Genomic DNA, 22022 nt, shown 5'->3' on the forward strand with positions numbered 1-22022 from the left:
CGGGGGCGGACGTGGCGGGAAGAGCTGGCGGTGGGGGGGGGGGGGGGGGGCTGTGCTCCTGGGAGGCTCCCTGGAGGGTGTTGGTTTTGGAGCTGGGTGCTCCTGTGACCTGAGCCTGGTTCTGGTTGGAGAGACCTGCTGTTGGAGAATGGTCACCGGCGGCAGCTCTCTAGCCTGTTTCCTTGGTGACAGCACCCCCTTCCCTGGAGGGACCCTGGAGGTGCCCTGCGGGGATGCACCAGACAGGTGCAGGCTGCTGCTCCCCGAGGCACCAGGGGTGTTGGAGGAATGCCACGAAGGGGTGTTGGGTAGGGCGGGCTGCACAGTAGGGCGGCGGAATGAGCACGTGTTCATTTGGAGAAGCACGCAAGCCCCACAGCTAGTAGTAGGCGTTGAGGACGAGACAGGACGATTCAGGTGCAGACCCGCAGAGGTGCGGTGCTCTTGGCCTGACAGGTCCCGTTTCTGGGAAGCAGCCTTGCTCTCACGCTGCTCCTGAGAAAACTGAGAGATACTGCTTCGTTTTCCTGATTCCTGGCCTTGACGTGTCCCCTCTTCTCCAGAGAGCGGGAGGCCTGAGGGAGGTCAGTGTTCTTAAAGGACACGTGTGGCTGCTTCTCTCCCAGCCTGAAGCTCAGGTGCAGCCTTGCCCCTCTGTTATGTCCCGAGTTCCCTGTCACCTGGTCCTGTTTGTTGTCTGAGGCCTTCCCCCCGCTCGGACCGTGCTGGATGCAAAGCCCGGCCAAGGGGGCGCCCTGCCTGCGGGGGACGGGCGCGGACGGACAGTCCAGGCCCAAGGCAGGCGATCTGTCTCGTTGGCAGTGTGGTGTGCAGTTTCTTTGGGAACCAAGAGAAGGGGCTTACGAGTCAGATGGGGGTCTCAGTTTCCCCGCTGAGCTAGCATTTGAGGAGAGTTTGTGGTAATGGGGAGGGAGGCAGGGAGCCCTCTAGGCAGAGGGTGGGCTGTGTGCAGAGGTGCGGACACATGGTGGCAGCTCCTGGCCAGGGAGGGCCGTGGGGGCCGCTGAGGTTTGAACCTCTCCTGGAAGCAAGCGGCCCCTTCCAAAGCCGGACACCCGACGGCACTGGTTTTGGGAAGATGAGGCTGGTAGCATGAATTGGAGGCATCTTGAAGGAGACGGGAGGCAGGTAGGAGGCTCCTGGAGGGGTTGCGAGAGGGGACGACGGGGCTGCCCGGTAACTGGCTTGGTGGTGGCTCTGCCTTTCTCTGAGGAAGGAAACGTCAGTCGAGGAGGCGCCCGTGCAGCACCGAGTGGCACGTTGTGGTAGACAAGGGCAGGTGTTGTCCTTCAGGAGAGCCGAGGGATCATCGTCAGGGTCATTCAGGGTCATCAGCGTCTGTGTCATCCCTGAAGCCAAGACGCGGATAAGGCCACCCAGGAAGCGGCTGGGGAGTGAACGGGGAGTGAACGGAAGGCTGCCGGGTGTCCTGGGAGGGACGCTGCGAGCGAGGGGCAGGGCCGCCAAGAGGAGCACAGGAAGGAGACAGAGCTGGAGTCACGAGGGGCACGGGGTGGGTCGGTCACCCGGGCGGGCGGAGTGGCCCAGAGGACAGGCACAGCGTGGGCAGGATCCTGCAGCCCGGGGCTCCTGAAGACGCGTGCGGCCTTTGCTCTCAGGCGCCTGGGCGGCCCCAGTGGGCGGAGCCTGAGCACAGCTGGCCTCTGAGAGGCTTTTTCGCGGGACAGGCTGCAGGGTCGGCCTTGAGCACAGAGGGTGTCCCCCAGCCCCAGACTGACTGGCCGTCGGCTACCTGTCCCTTAGAGTGGACCTCATTTCATTGACGTTCTGTTTTCTCTGCAGCCTACGCTTATTCCAGAAGTTTGATACGTTCCGGATTCTGGTTTGTGGTGGAGATGGCAGTGTTGGTTGGGTCCTCTCTGAAATCGACAGCCTCAACCTTCACAAACAGGTACCTGGGTGTGGAGGGGCCGGCCCCACGGGGGAGCGATGCCACCGTTACAGAGAGGCTGTGTCATCTCGGGGGGTGCTTCTCGTCCCCTTGGGGTGGTCTTGGAGGGAAGAGCAGGTAGCTTGATGGCGTCATGGGCCCAGGGACCCAACAAAAAGAACACTTCCATGCCCGCAGGCCCCGGGCACGGGCAGATCTGGGTGCGGCTCCTTATTGGGTAGTGATGTCGCCTACTGCCTGATGCCTCCTGCTGGCGAGCAGGGCTCAGAAGTATACTTGAGCTTCAGGTCAGAGTAGCGTTGTTTTTTGAGTGTGGATTTATTTTCTGCTCCAGCTTCCTCACACCCCCGCCCCCAATAATTAACCGCTGCCAACATTTCAGGAACTATCCTTCAGACCCCTCTCTATCCAAATGTATATATAATAGTACAGTGTGCAATGCAGTTTTAATTTAAATGGACTCATGGTACCCTTACAGTATATTGTGTAGTGTCAGTTTTTAATCAACACATTGTGGCACTTCTCGATCCATCAGTTTAAATGGAGGCCTATGTGATGGTTTTCCACTGGGCAGGGCTGAGCCAGCCCTGGGTTTAGCTCATCTCCCCCCATGGATGGACACTCAGATTGCTTCATAATGACAGTGCTGGTGAAAACCATGTATACAATGTCCCAATTATGTTCTTTTTTGAAGAGCACCCAAATGTAAATTTTGGTGATATTGCCAGGCTGCTCTCCAGTTTATATTCCTAATGCTCATAAAACTGTCTTTTCGCATATGCTGTCCATTGTACATCTTAAGGCTTTTGCCCAACTTAGTGGACAAAAAATGGTATGTTTCATTTTTATTTCTTTAATACTGGTGAAGTCAAGCATATCCTCAATTAACTATGAATTTTTAAATGAATCATCTGTTCATGTTTTTTTTTAACCTAATATTCCATTGGGGTATTTACCTTTTTAAAAATTGATTTCTAAGGATTATTGTTATATTAGGAATGTGATCTCCTTGTTGCCCATATTTTTCCTCATTTGTCACTTGTCCTTCAACACGTTGGTGATCTTTGTAGGCGGGGTGGACCTTTTGCTGTCAGCCTTTAGCTCCTGGAATGACGCTGGAGCGGGGACCCGGGGTGTGCAAGTAACTGCTCAGCTCTAGGGAGGCCAGTTGCTCGGGAAAGAGAGCACTGCCCCCTCGTGGTGAAGTTAGAGCAGTACACTTAGGTCCAATTTTAGGTTTTGTTCACTTCCAGGATTGTTACCAAGTTCATTATCACAAGTCCGGAAGACAGGTTTTCATGCATTCAGCTGAGTTCAGGGAGCATCATTTCCTTTGGCTTCTCTGTGGCCCGTGATCCTACCCGATATCCAAGCCGGAGATCTGACAGTAGTTCTTGAGCCTTCCCTCACCCTCCCTCCTCGTCCCGGTTAACCTGCCGCCCTGGAGTGTCCAGCACGGCAATGTGTGATGCTGAGCGCATCTGGCTGGCCCCGGGCTCCATCTGTCCACTCCTCGAGGGGGCCTTCCCCTCGGGCCGTTCTGCTCACGCACCTCCTTGAGCCTCTCGGGCCGCACCGGTCCCCACCTCCCCGAGGACCTTCCTTGGGACGGCTCTGCTCCTGCACCCTTGCTGAGCGCTCCCCGGTGGCTCCTTGGCTTAGGAGAAGGTCCAGACTCAGAGTGAGGCCCCAGTTCGGCTCCTTCTTCCTCCTCTGCTTCTGTGACTGCTCTCTCCTCACTGCCCTCCCCGTCTGAGCTCTGACTTGGCGGGAGGTCACCTCTCCCGGAACGCCACTGTCCCTTCACTGTGCTGCCTGCTCCTTTCCTTTAAGGCTCCTGGAAGCCGGCGCCGGGTCGCCTCCCCCCGGTGCTGGGGCTTCCTTGTCCTTCTCACCTGCTCTGTCCAGCTTGCTGTCCCTGGCAGGGTGGAGGGCCTCCCTCAGTGGCTGCGGCAGGTGACCACGGGCTGTGCCGTGCTCAGGGGGGACCAGGGACCCTCCCCCACCCTGCGTGTCGGGCTCGGAGGTCGAAGGCTCTTGGGCAACTGGTGTCTGGGTAGCTTCCTAAGCACTGAACTGGTGAGGTGGGGTTTCCACAGGGGGCTCTGGGTGGGAATTCCAGGTGGAGGGCGGGGCCTGAGCAGTGCAGGGGGTCTCTGGGGAGTGACGGGCGGAGGGGTGCAGGCCGAGTGCCAGGCTGTGCTCCAGTTTGACGGCCAGACTGGAAGTCCTGGCACCTGTCTTGATAGGACTTAAAGCCGTGGAAGGTGCTGTGAGGGAAGGAAGGTGTTAGTTAGTGTGGCGCTGTAGAGGGCGGAGAAGCAGGCGGAAGAGAGCCGTGCAGACTGACTCTTCGGGGCTTCAGGTACTCAGCAGTCAGCACTGTGGCCACAGCTGTGAAGGTGGGAATGCAGATCGGGGCGGTTGTCGGGGATTGATTGTCAGATGTGGCAGCAGATGAGAAGCAGGCCTGTGGGTGGGAGAGGAATTTTCTGTCGGATTGGAGAGACATCTCTTCTGCCTAGTGGCTCTGCCTGGAATGCGAGCACCACACCGTGTGAGATCAGACCTCACACCTTGTAGGTGAAAAGGAGGGTGTTTGACGCCGTGTCTTCCCCCCGTGTCTCAGTGTCAGCTGGGAGTGCTGCCCCTCGGCACAGGGAATGACCTGGCTCGCGTGTTAGGCTGGGGCTCGGCCTGTGACGATGACACCCAGCTCCCGCAGATCTTGGAGAAGCTGGAAAGAGCCAGCACCAAGATGCTGGACAGGTGAGTGGACCGCACGAGTCCCCTTGACTAGGTGTTCTCAACCCAGGGTCCCTGGAAACCATAGGCCCTCTTCACTTGTAAAAATTCGGCCTGAGCAGGAATCCTTGTTTCTGGTGGGCTTTATCTGGCGATCAGATTATGAAAGAGCTGATGAGCAGAACAGGTTGGCGCTGTGCCCTCGAGCGGTCAGGTCTCACCAGCCAGGCCCGATCCCCTGGGCCCTTAGAGAAGGTGGCCCTGTGTCCCCTTTGGCCTTTGCAGGCTCGTCTGATACCTGTCAGCAGAGCCTTGCAATGAGGAAGACTTATTGCACAGTTGAGCAATCCCATGTTCCCAGAAGAATCCTCAGTTTTGGACAGCTCTCCTCTGTGTGTTTAGAAATAACTTGGACGTTCTTCTCAGCGAGCTGCTCTTAGTGCTGAGCTCATTAGTGCCGAGATCATTAGTGCCGAGCTCACGTGTGAAAGCCCCTGACCACAGCCTGTGGGACCTGGTATTGCTGAAACGCCCGTGTTCTCTCTTAGGCTCCTGCGCTGCAACGAGCAGGTGTGGTCTTGAACCCTCTCCAGCTGCCTCTACCGTTTCTTCTCTATTGAAGGGAGGCCTGCGTGCCTTTGGAGGCTGTGAAATGCTCAGCCCCCACGGGAGAGCTGGCTGCTGGCTGAGTGATTTTAGCTCTGGAGAGGGGAAGCCCATTTTCCCAGAAGCAGCATTATGGGATGCCTTTCACCTCCTTCAGTGGAGCTGCAGTGTCCAATGGGTTGTGACGTTTGTTCTCAGCTAAGTGAGGAGCCAGGTTAGGGACACGGGAGTCAAGATAAAGGCTTAAAAATGAAGTTAGGGCTGTCATAAGATCAAGGCCCCAGGCCACGAGTCGGGGAGGTGGGAGAGGCACGGGTCCTGCCTGGGGGCTCAAGCCGACCTGCTGAGAGCTCCTTTGTGTGTGCAGGTGGAGCGTCATGGCCTACGAGACCAAACTCCCCCGGCCGGCCTCCTCTTCCACTGTCACCGAAGACTTGAATGAGGGCTCCGAGGTATTTCCAGTTGCCCTGCCGCGTGCTCACACTGTCCTCACCGCTCTGGGGCCCTGCCTCCACCCTTAGACATCCTCCCCTAGGTTAGACCCGCGCAGGCGCAGGGCCAGCCGAGGTGGAGCTGCGGCCCATGGCCTCTGCCCCACAGGATTGGTGGTCCTCTGGGGGCCTCCTGGGGTGTCGCCGGCTTTGGGGTCCTCTGTGATGATGGCCCCCTCGGACTTGCCACCCCTGCTGCCGGTGCCCCTGCCCAGCCCAGGCTCCTGCTCTGGGCCCACCTCCTCCACATCCCACCTTTGCCGTCGGTCTGTGCTAGTTCAGTGTTCGGCTCTTCTTTTCACTTTACGCTGGTTTTTGTCATCAGTGGTTCGCTCAGGGCCCAGACGGGCGCAGCACTGGGCGCCCAGCCGTGCTCACCCCACTGGGCGAGCTGGCTGCTGGCCAGCTCGCCCAGAGGGCTCTGCCAGGGCCCGTCTGCCCCTCAGGAGGGTCAAGGGCAGCAGTTGGCAAACTACAGCCCCCCAGGCCACACCTGCCTGGGCTGCTGTGACCTGGCCTGTGAGCAGAGAATGGTTTGCACGTTTTAAGAGAGGGAGCATACGTACGTATACAAAGCCTAAATATTTACTCTCCGGCCAGTAGTAAAGTTGGCCAACCCTGGGCCAAGGTCTAAAGAGAGGGCTTGTCACACAGGGTGAGCGACCCCAGTTCCGCAGGCAGGGGTGAGTGGTGAAGTGGGTGATTTGTATCGAGAGGTGGAGAGGGGCCTGGGCCGAGTTCTAGCCAGGCAGAGAAATGTGACTGGAGCCTCAGCTGAGGACCCTGCCTGCTGCCTGTACTGCTGAGGAGGACGCGGGATTCAGGACTCCAGTCCAGCACAGGCTGGCGGTGTTGAATCTCCGACGAAAGCAACACGAGCCATTTACGAGGTTTTATCACCGTGTTCTTTTCTGTTAAGATCCCTTCGTCCACAGCTCCGTGAAGCTTTTGAAATCTGTCAGATTAGCGTGAAGTGAGCTGGGGCTGGCTGGCAAGGGGCGGGGGTTAGTGTCGAGCTCACCGCACTCCATCGTGGGGCTGACAGTCGCCCGCCCTGTTTGGGGCAATGGCAGGTGCAGCAGATCCTCTTCTATGAAGACTCGGTCGCGGCCCATCTCTCTAAGATCCTGACCTCCGACCAGCACTCGGTGGTGATCTCATCAGCCAAGTGAGTGCCCGGTGGCCTTGGGGGAGCCAGGGTCCCAGCCAGGACTGTCTCTCTAGAAGCCTCTTCCCGCGTTTCCCCCCACAGAGTGCTCTGCGAGACCGTGAAGGACTTCGTGGCTCGGGTGGGGAAGGCCTACGAGAAGACCACCGAGAGCTCGGAGGAGTCGGAGGTCATGGCCAAGAAGGTGTGTCCTGGGCACCTGGGGTGGGTGTCAGGGCGGGGCAGCAGCCCCTCCACTCCCTCCTCTGTTCCCCGCCCAGTGCTCTGTCCTGAAAGAGAAGCTGGATTCTCTCCTCAAGACCCTGGATGACGAGTCCCAGGCCTCGTCCTCTCTGCCCACGCCGCCCCCCACCATCGCCGAGGAGGCGGAAGACGGGGAGGGGGCAGGTGGCAGCTGTGGCTCCAGCTCCACCGGGGACCGCGCCGTGGGGTCGGCCTGCCCAGCCCGGCCGCAGATATTCCGTCCTCGGGAGCAGCTCATGCTGAGAGCCAACAGCCTGAAGAAGGCGATTCGCCAGATCATAGAGCACACAGAAAAAGGTAGCCGGGCTCTGGATGCCGCGGGGCTTTCTGCAGGCCAGCCCTGGGCGCTCCCAGTTTCCCCCCGAACGTGGCGCGAGACACAGAGGGACCCACCGTGTAGGCCAGAGCCGCTCTGGACCGCCTGCGCAGGCCAGCGCCTCCTTCCTCAGGGCCTGTGCCCGATGGAAAGACACTGAGCGGACGGCATAGCCGAGAGGGCGCCCCCAGCTGGTGGAAAGGTGCCTCGCGCGGGCACATGCGGGGAGCGTGTTGGGGGACCCACTCCCTGGAAGTGTCCTCACCTGTGGCAGCTCTGCCAGACCTCGGGCGCAGCCAGGCCTTGTCCGCTTACAGGTGGGACTGTCTCCGGGGGCGGGGGGTCTGAGGAGAGCCTCCGTGCTGAGACCTGAGGTGCTCTGAGGACACCCGCGGAGGACGGCCCTGTGCCCATGAGGGAGGTGGGCCCGGGCCAGAGGTGGGGGATGAAACTGTACGACCATGTGAGGGACAGAGAGGTGAGGATGGGGTCGGAGGCCAGGCATGCCGGGGCGGTGCTCAGAGACAGGGGGACACCTGACCGCAGGAGCGCGGGCGGCTGCCCTCCACCCCCCATTCTGCCAGCGGGCGGCCCGACTGTGAGTCTCTTTCTGCCTCAGGTCTGACTTCTGATGCCAGAACCCCCGCCTGGCCGCCCACCCCCACCAGCCCCCAGCTCAGGGTCCCACCCCTGTGCGTCCTGTTGAGCATCCGCGGGTGTCTGGGGGAGCGGGTGTCCCGCAGGGGAGGCTCCTTCCCCCGGGGTCTAACTCGGTGTGTGCCTGCGGTGCTGGGCGATGCTGATGATTGTAGGGGACGGGGCAGGGGGAGTCCACCAGCTGTGGAAACGCGAGGGGGGCCCGGGGCCAGCGGGCGCTCAGCCCCCAGGGTCCCTGCCTCTGCCTGGGGCGCCCCCCAGCCCCGCCGCTGCCTGTGGGGGGGGGTTTCCAGGGTGCCGCTCAGCACCCCTTATGCAAACTGGGACATAAGGGGTTGGGGGCGGAGTGCTGTCCACTCCAGAACAGGCGGGGCTCAGCAGCACGCTGAGGGTGGGGACCCCCAAACCCAGGGTGGAGAGGGGCTCCAGGGGCCCCCCCGCTCTGGAGGTGCTTGTGGATGGGCTGCTTCTAGAGGCTTCCTTGTGACCTCCAAACCAGCCGCAGGGCTGTAGCTGTCTGGCTGTGGTGGGGGGGCTGGTTGGCTTGTAACAGTTGTGCGTTTGTACAGCCCCTTTTCTCACTGGTAGCATTTTTGCCCACTACCATCCTTTCTTTCTTCCCCCTCTTAATTTTGCTTCTGCCTTTTTTGTTGGCAAACACGACTTCAGCCTTTCATTCCTGACATGTGAAATTTCAGTTTCTCTGGGGTTTGTCAGAGGGTGTGGGGACGGCGCCTGAACTCGGGTTACAGGGAGAGAAAACTTCCAATAAAAAGATGTAAAACTACTCTCTACCTCTGGCCGGGCCCAGCCTGTCGCGCTCTGGCCGCGGTGGGGCAGCCTGTGACGATTTATTTCAGTTTTTGCAGGACATTCAGGTACTGAAAGGGAGGGGGGGAAAAAAAAGACCAGAAAAAGAAAAAAAAAGGTGTGATTTTGAAATTGAAAAGGACACTGAAAGTTTACATTTTATAACATTATGTGCAGATTGTATTTAAAGCAGAAATATTTAAGACAATTGTAACCCTATAAAGCTGATGAAATATTAAAACAAGACAAAATACTTTTAACAGAAAGAAAAAAAAAAAAAGGTGGGTGAGCGTCTGCACTGTGGTGTCTGAGGCAGGCGCCGGCTGCAGTGGTCGAGGGGCCCGGGGCCTGGACAGGTCATCGGCCCTGGTGTCCAGGATGCCACTGCTGACTGTCCTTAGTCGGCCTGGGGGAGAGAGGCACCCCTGCATAGGGTTAGAGACTCGCCCAGTCGATTGCTCCCTTTTCCTAGACTCTGTTTGCTAAGCTTTGAAGAGAACACTGTAAAACCACAGTGACCTGTGAACTTCATTACCTCCACCCTCACCCAGACCCTGAGATCCTCCCCAGCACGTTTTCTTGTCTTCTCTCTCTCGGTACCTTCAGAAACCATCTCATACCTTTTCCGCTCTCATCAGACCCTTTTCTCTCTGAGCAGATCGACCTGCTGCTGCTTACAGTGAGAATAGTGAGGTCGTGACCTGCCCCTGCGCACTGGCGGGTGCACTGTTCCCTCCGGGCTGCACGTGCTCTCGCTCGTTACTCCCCTCCCCTCCGTCTCTCCCAGCCCTCGGCCCTCCTCCCCAGCCAGCTGGCACGAGTGTCCCGGTGCCCTGTGTGCCGGGGCCGGGGAGAGAGTGGGACGGGTCGGAGCTTTGGGTTTAAGCCTTCAGCCAAGACGACGTTTGAAGGGAGATGAGTGAGATGAGGAGGGGGTCCGCGTCCAGTGGGAGCCCCGCCAGCCCGGCGATGCCTGCGGGGTAACGTCCGTGCGCTCAGCCACAAATACCCTTGCCTTGCACAGCTGTGGACGAGCAGAACGCCCAGACCCAAGAGCACGAGGGGTTCATCTTAGGTCTCTCCGAGTCGGAGGAGAAGAAGGACCTGAAGTCGGACGACAGAGCTTGCCACGGCGAGGGCCACGGCGAGGGCCACGGCGCTGCCAAGGGCAGGAGCCTCCGCAGAGGTACAGCGGCCCTCGTGACCCGCGGTGCCGCCATCAGGCCTTTTTGTCTGCGCTGCTCAGAAGCTTGCCTTGGGAAGCTTACAGGTGCTTTCTCACGGTTTCTGTGGCCACTTGGAAGTGTAAAAAGTCTCAAACAGGCGACCTGTCTCACATACCACCTGCTTTCGCCTGGTGCAGGCCTGGCGGGACCCTGGGCAGGGGGCGACCTTGCTGCTGGGGCGGCGCTTCCCTCTGAACCTCCCTGCGTGCCCGGGGTCCTCACCCAGGGCTTGGGGCCTCCTGGCTGCAGCTGGCCACATGCCACGTTTGCTCCAGGTGGTAAGGAACCACCCAGCTGTACGGGCCACCACCTGGGGACCCCTAGCCCTCCTGGAACAGCCCCAACTCTGTGCGGCCCCCTCGCTCATGGCCTTTACGAGCCACTGGGAGATCCTGCCCCAGAGTTTCCTCCACCACGTGCCTGTGCAGGACTCCCCTCTGCCCGTGCATGGACCCCGCGGCCCAACTGCGGTTGCAGGCCGCCCCTCCCCCTCCCTGGCCTCATCAGGTCACCTCACGTCACCACGGCCCCAGCCCCTCAGGGGCCTGTGTCTCTTTGGCGGGTGCCCGAGCCCGCTCGCCTCTGCGTCCCCTTTCTCGCTTCCCCTCCTTGCTCGCTGCCTCGCTCCTCGTCTTGCACGCTCGGCCACGGCTGGTGGCGCTTGTGCCCACTCCTCGCTTCCCTTGGCCCCCCTCCGCCTGCTCCTTTCTCTGATGAACGCTGCCAGTAGCTCAGTCGTGTTCTGTTTTCTGTTCTGTTCTCATAGTGTCCAAATCCCCATGTGAAAAGCTGATAAGCAAAGGAAGCTTGTCCCTGGGCGGTTCTGCCTCTCTTCCTTCGCAGTCAGGAAACCGGGACAGCCTGCCAGCACTGAACACGAAGATCCTGTTCCCGAGTGAGTGCGGCACCGCACAGAGGCCTGTGTGTCTGGGGGAGGGGCGCAGGCAGGGCGCTAAGCTTTCCAGCTCAGCACCCAGCTGTCGCTCTGCCTGGCAGTAGTCTGAGGGGTTAACGAGACCGGACCCCTGTCTTCCAAGAGTTCATAGGTCCGTGGGAAAGATAGGCAGAATTTCAGAGTCATGTCACTGTATGAAAAGTTAGCAGACGGCATTCAAATCGTCGCCCTGGGGTCCCAGGAAGATGTCACTGAGGAGGTGATACTCGAGCTGGGTGCTGATGGGTAAATAGGGGTTGGGCTGAGTGGAGAGGGAAGGGCCGGCAGGTCGTGACGGGGAGCCGGTGGATCACCCCTTTGTTTCCAGCATGGTTGCAGAAGGAGCACAGCTGGCTACCGGGAGAGTCGGGCCCAGTCCCCTTGCCTTGCCTTCATTCTGCCCAGGATCATGTCAAGGCAGCTCCTGTTGCTTCTTCCCTCGGGGGGAGTCACGATAACACTGTGTGTCTGTAGTGGGAGGGAATGGTCCCTTAACCAGCTTCATGAGGCAGCTTCGTGAGGCCTGCTGGGCAAAAGCTAGAGCACACGCTCCTCCTGTAAGTGATTGGCAGTTGCTAGGTGAATCTCATTTGAATAGAAAGAAAATTGCGGAAGCTCTAGGGAAAAGAGGCCGAGACAGATTTGGTTAATAAGCAGCAAAGATGTTACTGGAAGGGATGGATTGGCAGAATGTTCAAAAGCAGGGCTCCATCTCAGCCTTACTGTTTATAATTTAAATTTTTAAAATTGGTGCAGGTATCTTGAGGGTTCTCGTCACCTGGAGGGTTCCTTGTTTAACCTTTTCTCATGAATTTAGCCTTATAAAGTTGTATGACTAGACCCTACGATTAGTTGCAGTAGGGATCATTTTGGTGGTTTCTTAAATTAGAACTATCTTCGTAAGCTCTTTTCTGATGTGTCTCATAGGTGTTGGTTACCACCCGGTGTTCATTTTTGTTCTGTGATTATGGATTTATGACAGTCATTTTTGCCCTGAGAGTATTAATTGTCAAAGTTTGGACATTTTTATGCGGTATTTTAGAAACATCTCATTATAGTAACCTTCTGAAGAACATGTGGACCATTAGCCTCAAAGACACGACGGCCTCTTCATTTGGGAGCCGTCAGGCAGTGCTGTCTCCTGTTTTCTCCCTTACAGATGTTCGCGCCGGGATGTCTGGTTCCTTGCCTGGAGGTTCAGTCATCAGTCGATTATTAATTAATGCCGATCCCTTTAACTCCGAACCAGAAAACCTGTGAGTACGGGGTAAACCAAGGGGACATGTTGTTAGCTGAATGCTGGAATGTAGAAAACTGGCTTGGAATCAACTAGAGAAATTTGTGAGCAGCTGCCTGGGTGACCCTTTTCCAGCTGGTGTTGGCCAATAAGGAAAACCTAGAAGGTGTGAGGCGCCCGGGGCAGAGGGTGGGTTGGGAATGTCTGGGAAGGGAGGCGTCGTCCTGGCACGTGCCTGACCTTCTGGGGCCTCGGCAGGCTTGGAGACTCTGCCCGTGTCCTCAGTCGTCCTCCCCGCGGTCCTTGCTGGCCCTGCGTTGGCGCTGCCTCCTGACCACCTTCCTTCTGGTGGGTCTGCTGCTCCCGTTAGTGTAGCTCCCGGGCTGGAAGCGCCTTCTCGCCGTGCCTGGGGAGATGCTGTCCTCTGGGGAATGAAGACCCGACGCTGCTCTGCGCGCCACGTGCTGTGTCCACTGTCCAGCATCAAAGGCAGTGAGGGCTTTCGCGCAGCTTGTTCTCGTGTGTGTAGAGACCGTTGCGGGGACAAATGGTATTTTGAAAGCCCAGCCTTCTAGATTTCCCTTTCTGCTGGCTGATAGCAAGTTCTGGGCAGCTAGTGGCTAGCGGCAGTTGGTTAAAAGTTGTCCACCATGTGTGTCCGGCGTGGTGGGGAGAGTAACAGTGAGAAAGGTGCGGTTCAGAGACTCTGGCTTTCGGGAAGCAGAGCTGCAAGCCTGCACAGTGGCAGCCAGTTTTCCTGCAGGGTGGCCTGGGTTCCGATACCTGCTCCAGTGCTGGCCCGCGTCCTTGTCCCCAGCCTGGCACCACCCTCCTGTCTGCTCCTCACGCCGGGGCCTGTCAAGGGCTCTGGTCCTGACCCTTCCTGAGCTGTTCTCCCCAAAAAGGCCAGAGCTGTAGCCTTACATGAGCAGCGCCCACAGAGGCCTCCGGAACTAGATGTGCTGTCTCTTTCTGTCACCCGAGGTCCCTGCATTTCCACACCTGGCAGCGAGGGCTGTGGTCTCTTCCTTCAGGGAGAGGCTTCTCCTTCCCCTGGGGAGACACAAGCTGCTCTCCTGTCCTCTCTCCCCAGCATGGTGTGGCAGGCCTCGTTCACGGGGGTGAGGGGCCGAAAGGAGTCTTATCTGCAGTGGACCTGGGATGGGGGGGCTGGGCTGGACATTTTCAAATTGGGGACTTTGCTTTGATTGGGTCTAGGGACGTTTGAGGGACGTTTTGGGATCCAGGGTGTAAGCACGTGTGAGCGTGTGTGCCACGGATGTCATCAGGTTTAACGTTGCTGATGGGAACGTGAGGTGGGGCAGCCACTTTTAAGTCAGTCTGGCGGTTCCTCAAAACCCAGGGTTTTTGGGCTTCCCTGGTGGCGCAGTGGTTGAGAGTCCGCCTGCCGATGCAGGGGACGCAGGTTCGTGCCCCGGTCCGGGAGGATCCCACATGCCGCGGAGCGGCTCGGCCCCTGAGCCATGGCCGCTGAGCCTGCGCGTCCGGAGCCTGTGCTCCGCAATGGGAGAGGCCACAACAGTGAGAGGCCCGCGTACCGCCCAAAACAAGCAAACAAAAACAAACAAACAAACAAACAAAAAACCAGGGTTTCCACGTGGCCCAGCAGGTCCCTTCCTAGGGTTACTCCCAAGAGAAGAGAAAATATGTCCCCACTGAAGCGTGTGTACGAGTGTTCACAAATCATAGCTCAAAAGTGAAGCAGCCCAAAGGTCCATCAGCCAAGGATCCCTGCAGTGGGTCGTCGCTGTTCCCCATTAACCGGGCTGAAGCACTGAACTCAGATGAACCCAGTGTTCGTGGCGTGAAAACGTGCTCAGTGATGGGAGCCAGACACAAAGGGCCACACGCTGTGTGATTTCATTTCTAGGAACCATCCAGAATCTGGAAGTCCGCAGAGGACAGAAAGCAGATTAGTGGTTGCCAGCGCTGGGGAGGGGTTGGGGCTCATGGCTGAAGGATGTGGACTTTCTTTTTGGGGTGATGAGCTGTTCTAAAATTGATTGTCGTGACTCTGAATACATGAACAATCACTATGGAGTTGGACATTTTAAGTGGGTAAATTGTATGGTATGTGAGTTACATCTCAGTAATGCTGTTACCTCCCCGCCCACCCCCCCGAAAAACAAACAAACAAACAAACAAAAAAACTGAGTTTTGCCCTCAGGAAGAACTGCTTAGAGACTGGCATGCAGGGTTGTTCTAAATGGCGTGAAACACCCCTTTGCAGAGAGTATTACACAGAGAAGTGCGTCATGAACAATTATTTTGGCATCGGCCTGGATGCGAAGATCTCCCTGGACTTCAATAACAAGCGTGACGAGCACCCAGAGAAATGCAGGTGGGTGCCGGCTCCTGCGCACACCTGTCCTTTGGGTCTTGTGGTGGTTTCTCCTTCCGGCCGTGGGGTAATTTCTGGGGCGCACAGAGCCCTCAGGCAGAGTACAGACACGGAGCCCAAATGCCTTGTCAGAAAGCGGGGTGCATCTGTGTGTCGTGGCCACGGCAGTGGCATCTCCATGTCACCCTCAGGTGGGGTTAGGGCTTGCTCCCCCACAAGGCCCTCGAGCAGGCAAATGCCACAGGAGAGACCCCGGGGCGGGGGTTTCGCTGGGGGTGTTCAGGTTCTCCCCTAAATCACCACGTACTGTCTCCCCCTGGCCGGGGAGAGGACGGAGAGAAATGGGAAGGTTTCCTCCTGGCTGAAGTAGAAAGTCCTCTCCTGCGGGGAGACATGACAAGGGAAGAAGGGGGTTGATGTCTCCTGCCCCACCCCATGGTGACCGTCACCTGGAGGGCAGACTGTTCAGCTGTGACTTTCTAGAACTAGAGACAGGGAAGCTGGTGTGCAGTTTGGACGGAGAACAGCCATTGATGCAGGAGGAGGGGGCCCCTTGCTGGAGAGCCTGCAGACCTGCCCCCGCCAGGTGCCCTTGTCACTCGGAGGGAGGGGCTCACAGTGACACCCGAGGAGTTTCCCGGCAATCCCCCGACTCCTGTATGGTTGGACCTTTCTCAGAAAACAAAATCAAGCATAAGAACTCAAAAGCCTTGGAGCTCTGGGGCTCGAGTGTCAGAAAAGCCTCAGAGGTCCCCAGGGGGCATCCCTGTTACACAGCCATGATGGGAGCCCAAATCATTGAAGATGCCCCCGTTAGTCTGAATACAACTGAAAAGGCATCGAAACGCATGTAATTTATCAGAGCAGAGCAGAGCAGGCGAGGAGCTAGGCCACACGTGACATATGTTTAGACACTTGGGATCCTGGTATATAATCTTCCCTGAGTTTGCATCTTTGAGAAGGTCTGCTTAGAAGATGCCACTTCTACAAATCTACCCTTAAAAAGTAATTGGGAACTTCGGCAAAGAGGCGTTTACCAAGGGCCACTGCCATGTACGTCATAGAGCTCAGGGGTGGGAACAAGTAGAGACCCATCAAAGGGGTTAATTCAGCGAGTGCTGGTGGGAAGTGCCCCGTTGTGGTCATTCGTGCTCAGGACACAGGGCGGTGCTCTCCGTGCAGGGCGAAGTGCACAGTTACCACTATTTCAGCTGTAAATCAAGTTCCTAAGGAAATACACTGAAGCATTTATCATCGGTACTTACAGATGTGAGGGTTGTGAATTCTCCTTTGTGCTTTTCTGCCCTTTCCAAATTTTCTGTGGCAAGCATAATTTTATAGCTGGAAAAAAATTGTGATTTATATGGTTTTTTTTGTGAGGTTCTGTAATGTCTTACCTTTTTTACCTCTCAGGGTGTGTTTACTTTCTTGGCAGTGTTACTCTTTAGCAGAATTTCTGGTCAGTGAATATATCTCTTTAGCCTGTCTCGTGTGGATATGTGACAAGGGCATGTCCTCCTCATCTTAATGGTGTCGCTGCTGGGAGTGATTGCCTGGTGTGACCCATTTGTGATGAGGTGGCAGCAAGGGCCGTAGGTAGCTGTGTAGAGAAAGCTGAGACCCACGTCAGTCCTTTGCTTTCTACCCCTAGGAGTCGAACCAAGAACATGATGTGGTACGGAGTCCTCGGCACCAGAGAGCTGCTGCACAGAACCTACAAGAACCTGGAGCAGAAGGTCCTGCTGGAGGTGAGCAGGCGGCCCCCTGCCGGCCCCTCTGCTGACCCAGTGGCCCCTCAGCCTTAGCCCAGGGCGGTGTGCTGAGGGGAGGGAGCCCCCGGCTGAAGCCTGGATCTCTCTTCTCTCCTTTTACGCATTTCTACCACTCAGTGTGACGGGCGACCCATCCCACTGCCCAGTCTCCAGGGAATTGCTGTCCTCAACATTCCCAGCTATGCTGGAGGGACCAACTTCTGGGGGGGCACCAAGGAGGACGATGTACGTACGGGGGTGCTGGGCGGCGTGGGCCCGAGCTCAGGGAAGGGGATGGGGGCGGGGTCCCGAGAGGCTGCCCCTTCGGGAGCCATGGTGGAGCCTCCTGCTCTGGGGGTGCTCTGTCAGTGAGGCGGAGGGACGGGTGGAGCGGGGCCCCTTTGCCGGCAGCGGGGGCGCAGCACAGAGCAAGGCAGGCAGGCCCCGCTCCCACGACCTCGACAAAGGGATGCCAGGCAGGACAGGTGTGGCCGCAGGTGTGGCTTGGAATCCGGGCCCAGATCTGGGAAGGCTCCTAGGAGGAGGGACACCTACACTGAGACCTGGGGGTGACGTGGGGTTGGACAGGTCAGGTGGGTATGGGGCAGGAGGAAGGAGCAGCGTATGTGAAGGCTTGGCGGCCAGGCAGGGCCGGGTGCGGGCAGGAGGCTCGCTGGTGGTGTGCGTGCTGGGTGGAGCACGGAGAGTTCAGAGCTCCCGCGGGGCTGTGTAAGCCAGGGAGGGATTTGGAATTTATGCCGAGAACTCTGGGGGTATTGATAGGTTTTAACCAGGGGCCTGACTTCCTTCGTACATAATAGCTAATAAAAACAGTTGACACCGGCTGCACACTGAGTGTGTGCCAGTCCTTCTCAGCACTGTGCCTGTTGACGGCCCTCATGAGAACCTGTGAGGAACGTACCTGTGTTAGCCCCGTTTTACAGATGAGGGAACCCAGGTAGAGAGACAGTAACTTGCCCAAGCTCCCACACTAGTGAGTGGCAGGCCTGGGGTTTGATCTCAGGCAGCTGCTCTCAGGCTCTGACGTGGAGACCCGTCAGCAAGTGTTCACCCCGTAGCTTCTCCTACTAGTGGGCCTGTCGGGCTCTCGCCAATGCAGCGGCCCCCAGGTGAGAAGGATGCGCGTGGCGGGGGGCATGTTCAGGGAAGCTGGGAGCAGAGGTCAGCTCTAACGCCGGCCCTTCCAGACCTTTGCAGCCCCGTCTTTCGATGACAAGATCTTGGAGGTGGTCGCAGTGTTCGGCAGCATGCAGATGGCCGTCTCCCGTGTCATAAAGCTGCAGCATCACCGAATCGCTCAGGTACTGGCTGTGGTCCTGGAGGTGGGAGGGGCCTGGGTGGAGCTGTGGCTCACACACGTTTGGGGTGGCAGGCCTGGCCCAGAGCCGCGCTCTCGAGATAAATGGGCCCCCAGGGTGCAGAGCCCCGGGGAGTGGGTGCTTTTCCAGGATCGCCCCGGCCTCCCCCTGGTCCAGAGCCCGTTCTCACCTGCCGTGTTTTGACAATTAAAAAATACTTTCGAAACTGGGGCTGGCTTGTACCCTCCCTGAGCTCCCTCCCTGACTCACTCTATGGGTACCACCTGTGTCCTGCCCACCCCTGCTGAGGTGGGGTGAGATGAGGCGGGCCTGGCTGACCTTGGCCTCTGGGCCTGCAGCTCTTAGGAAGCCGCAGCCTGAGTCTGGGAACAGAGGCCGAGTGCGTGGCCTCGCCCGGCTGCTCGGAGGCCCGGCTAGCGGGTGGCAGGGTGGGTTCCCCATCCGGTACTTCTGGTAACGGGTTGGGAAGGGTGTGTCTGTCGGTGGGGTTGGGGCGGGTGATGTTCTCAGGCACAGAGATGGGGAGTTCATGCTCCCCTGAACCCCAGTCCTTTCTGTCCCCACCATGGGCTGGTTGAATTTCACAATTTTAATTTCTTGGCAGTATTTTTTGTTGAAAAGAGGAGCACTTGTTAGGTGTTTGCTCTGTCCTGGGAGTGTCCTCACGTGCCCAGGGACCCAGCAGCTCTTGGTGGTCATGTGTCCCCGCCCTGGGCCTGGTGCTGGTGTCTGAGCACCGAGTTCCCCGCACTGCGATCACAGATGGCGGTGCTGGGTGCAGGGCAGTGGGAGCGGGGTGGGGCAGACCCCCTGGGCTCCATGAGCTGCGCTGTAGGCGGGGATGCTCTGATCCCAGAGGCTGGGGGGGGGCGGGGTATGGTGTCACCCCAGGGGTCAGCCGGCCAGTGCAGGGGTGTGTAGGGCAGGACGGTGCCTGTGGTGCTGACAGCGCTTGAAGGCTCCTGGGTGCAGCTTGGGGATGGCTGTGATGTTTGCTCAGTGTCGCACGGTGAAGATCTCCATCCTGGGGGATGAGGGCGTACCTGTGCAGGTGGATGGAGAGGCCTGGATCCAGCCACCAGGGTACATTCGGATTATCCACAAGAACCGGGCACAGACGCTCACCAGGGATCGGGTAAGATGGACTGCCTGCGGCGCACATGTGCCCCTTCTAGGAGAAGGCCTGTAGTTTTTAACGTTTTGTTCCAGGAATTTAATTTTTTTTGAAGATTAAGTGAACAGGGCTCTAATTTCTAGAACCGCTCCCTCTCCCCGCAGCGTTAAAAAGAATGACTCCCTTTCTAGCCGGTTATCCCGCTAGTGTCCCAGCAGTGCTTGTTGTTAGATGTGTGCTCGCAGGAGAGAGTGTAACACTGGCTTCTGCGCCCTAGGCCTTTGAGAACACCCTGAAGTCCTGGGAGGACAAGCAGAAGTGTGAGCTGCCCCGCCCTCCGTCTTTCTCTCTGCACCCGGAGATGCTGTCCGAGGAGGAAGCCAACCAGATGGACCAGTTTGGGCAGGCAGCGGGGGCCCTCATCCACAGGTGGGCGCCACCTTCCCTCCGTGGTCCACTCCTCCGCGAGAGTGCCCAGGCCCCCTGACGTCACTGGGATGACCCAGGTCCGTGGCTGGGCCGCAGGCGTTGAGATGCCCCTGCCGGATCTTATGTGCCATCTGCCTCCTTCACGAGGGCTCGGCCCAGGTTTCTGCTAACCCCGGGCTTTGGTATTTTCACTGACGGTCTTCCAGGGGTTACTCGGGGTTTATGCAGGTGGAAGCTTCACACCACAGGCGTTTTCAGAGGCAGCTCATAGGTTTTACAGCCTATCCCGGATCTCTGAGAATAGTACCCCTCCTGCCTCCTTTAGCCCCCAGAGAGCGGGTTTGCTCTTAAGAAGCAGACCTTGTAGTTATTTTGAAAAAACAAAAGCCAACAGCCAAAGGCGTTTCCTTCTACTCTGGACCTTCCAGCATGGTGGTCGCTGCTCTGCCCACTGTCCATTCTCCCCGCCCCCCGCTGTGTCCACCCACCTGGCTCCAGCATGGCCCTTCCGCCTGGTGACCTCTTGGTGGCCACATCCGCTGACCCCCTTCAGCCGCTGTCTGGCGCTGTCTTTGCATTGTGCCTCCCCTCCCCCTGCTGGGAGCCGTGCGCAGGCCGGGGGCCCCTCCATGGCCGTCTAGCTTCTTCCTGGCTTTCTCCTCCTCTGCCTCCTGCTACTTACCCGCTCGCTGTTTTACAAGGTGTAGGTCTCATTTTGGGCATTACCGCCTTGGCTGAGTTTGTAGAAAAGTTTGGGATTTTGTTGTCAGATTTCCCATTTAAGGCCTCCTCCGCCACCGGCCAGGAAACGATCGGCTGTCACGGGTCACCACGGTCGAGTCGTGGTCTTGTCGGCCCTCTGGGCCGAACCTGGGCTTGTGTTCCAGCGAGGTGACTCGCAGGCTGCTGCTCTTCGGTCTGATGAGCGCCGTGTCTCCCTCCAGCATCCGGGAAGCAGCACGGTCCCACCGAGACGTGGAGCAGGAGCTCGCCCACGCCGTCAACGCCAGCTCCAAGGCCATGGACCGGGTGTACGGCAAGCCCAGGGCCGCAGAGGTGCCTGCGCTTTTCCGGCCTTTCTCCTGTGGGCCCCTTTCGCCCTCGGGACGTCTCCACGGTGTCTGTTTTGGTTCCTCCCAGGGGCTGAGCTGCAGCTTCGTGCTGGAGATGGTGAATAACGTCAGAGCTCTGCGCAGCGAGACGGAGCTGTTGCTGGCGGGGAAGCTGGCCCTGGTGAGCTGGGGGGCCGCTTACTGTGTGCACAGAGGGCAGCCCACCTCAGCCCAGGATCCCTGGCCTTGAGAATTCTAGGCCCCCTGTCGGAGGGGCCTCAGAGGCCATCTGAGCTGACGGTGTGGTGATGCTCAAACCCTCTGGCCGCATCTCACCACGTCACCTCCAGGGTGTCCGAGACTGGCGGACGGGACCTCCTGTGTCGTAGACAGCACTCTGCCCCAGACCCCCCAGGTGTGCGGCCACCGCCGTGGCCAGGCTGGCCGGCCTTTTCCCTGCGCCCAGAGTCGGCCGCCTTCCTCGCTCAGCCCTGCAACCTGGCTGATGAGTCAGCCCTGCGGAGGCGTGCGGCTGGAGTTCGATTGAACCGCAGAAGCTAGCGCAGGGCAGACCTGAGAGAGCACCTGGCCAACCTCCTTGTTTTAAAAAACGAGGAGGAGGGAGGTCAAGGAGGCAAAGTCACTAGAGAACTGCCCTAAGAGTCCAGTTCCACACTCTCATTCCAAAATACTGCGCCGTCCTGACACGTTCCAGCTGCTGCCTCTGCGGCCCCACCATGCTTCCTGTGCTCTGGTGCAGGTGGGCTGCTCCCCCGCTTCCGAGAGAGGGTCCCGAGGAAACCAGAGCAGGTGACCTGTCAGCCCTGCTGATGCGATTTTAGACAAGCCGAGTCTCCCCCATCATTTACGAGAGGAGAGTTTAATTCTCTCACCCGACACTACTTACGAGGGGAGGTTCTGAGTCTGGCCCTTAAGTGGCGTTCTGGGACTCAGTTTCCTTGCAAGTTTTTAGAAAACTGTGTGAGAGCAGCCCAGACCCTGGAGCAGACCTCATGTCTGGGTGGGGCTCTGCCGTGGCCCCAGGTCCCTGTAACCAGCTGTGTCTCTTCCCTCCCTGCCTGGAGCAGCAGTTGGATCCCCCTCAGAAGGAACGGCTCACGGCCGCCCTCGTTGAGATGGACCAACAGCTCAGGAAGCTGGCGGACACCCCCTGGCTGTGCCAGCCCATGGAGCCTGGTGATGAAGAGGTATGTGGGTCACAGGGCTTCAGCGTGGTGTCCCTGGACACAGTGGCACTCCCTTCAGTGCCTGAACTCATGTGCTCTGTGCAGCTTTGGGATTAAGATGGTGTTGGTCCTGCAGCCCCTGATCTGACCTCCCACACTTCTCTTTTAAGATGCCCTCAAGGCACAGAGATGAACTTCGGCAGGTAGGAAGGAATTGGGAATTGCTGTTAAGAATGACCCTTGGTGACTGGGGCACAAGTTGCCCTCGGCAACAGAACTGCGGGGCTGTCCAGGACATAGGTGGAAAGAAGACTGAGCCCAGCCCCACTATTTGCCCCCAGTGTGGAGGCACATCGGTTGGCTAAACAGCAACTTCTTGGGAGTTTATTGTTGACAGGGGCAGAGTTGCTGTGTTCAACTC

The 22022-nt window shown here is 58.2% G+C and overlaps 1 protein-coding gene across 1 annotated transcript in view; it reads left to right on the forward strand.

The window, feature by feature from the left end:
- Positions 1 to 22022, forward strand: part of DGKD (diacylglycerol kinase delta) — a 109398-nt gene that overhangs the window by 78796 nt on the left and 8580 nt on the right. The window contains 18 exon segments of the mRNA XM_007445732.1: positions 1825 to 1933; positions 4563 to 4702; positions 5652 to 5736; positions 6849 to 6943; positions 7028 to 7127; positions 7204 to 7483; positions 9994 to 10155; positions 10962 to 11090; positions 12289 to 12385; positions 14618 to 14728; positions 16380 to 16476; positions 16618 to 16725; positions 17688 to 17801; positions 18820 to 18954; positions 19211 to 19362; positions 20307 to 20418; positions 20503 to 20595; positions 21503 to 21622. Of these exon segments, the coding sequence (XP_007445794.1) occupies positions 1825 to 1933; positions 4563 to 4702; positions 5652 to 5736; positions 6849 to 6943; positions 7028 to 7127; positions 7204 to 7483; positions 9994 to 10155; positions 10962 to 11090; positions 12289 to 12385; positions 14618 to 14728; positions 16380 to 16476; positions 16618 to 16725; positions 17688 to 17801; positions 18820 to 18954; positions 19211 to 19362; positions 20307 to 20418; positions 20503 to 20595; positions 21503 to 21622 (2239 nt within the window).

The sequence above is a fragment of the Lipotes vexillifer genome, unplaced genomic scaffold, assembly GCF_000442215.2.
Source record: "Lipotes vexillifer unplaced genomic scaffold, Lipotes_vexillifer_v1.1 scaffold1492, whole genome shotgun sequence".
In the NCBI taxonomy this organism is placed as follows: Eukaryota; Metazoa; Chordata; class Mammalia; order Artiodactyla; family Lipotidae; genus Lipotes; species Lipotes vexillifer.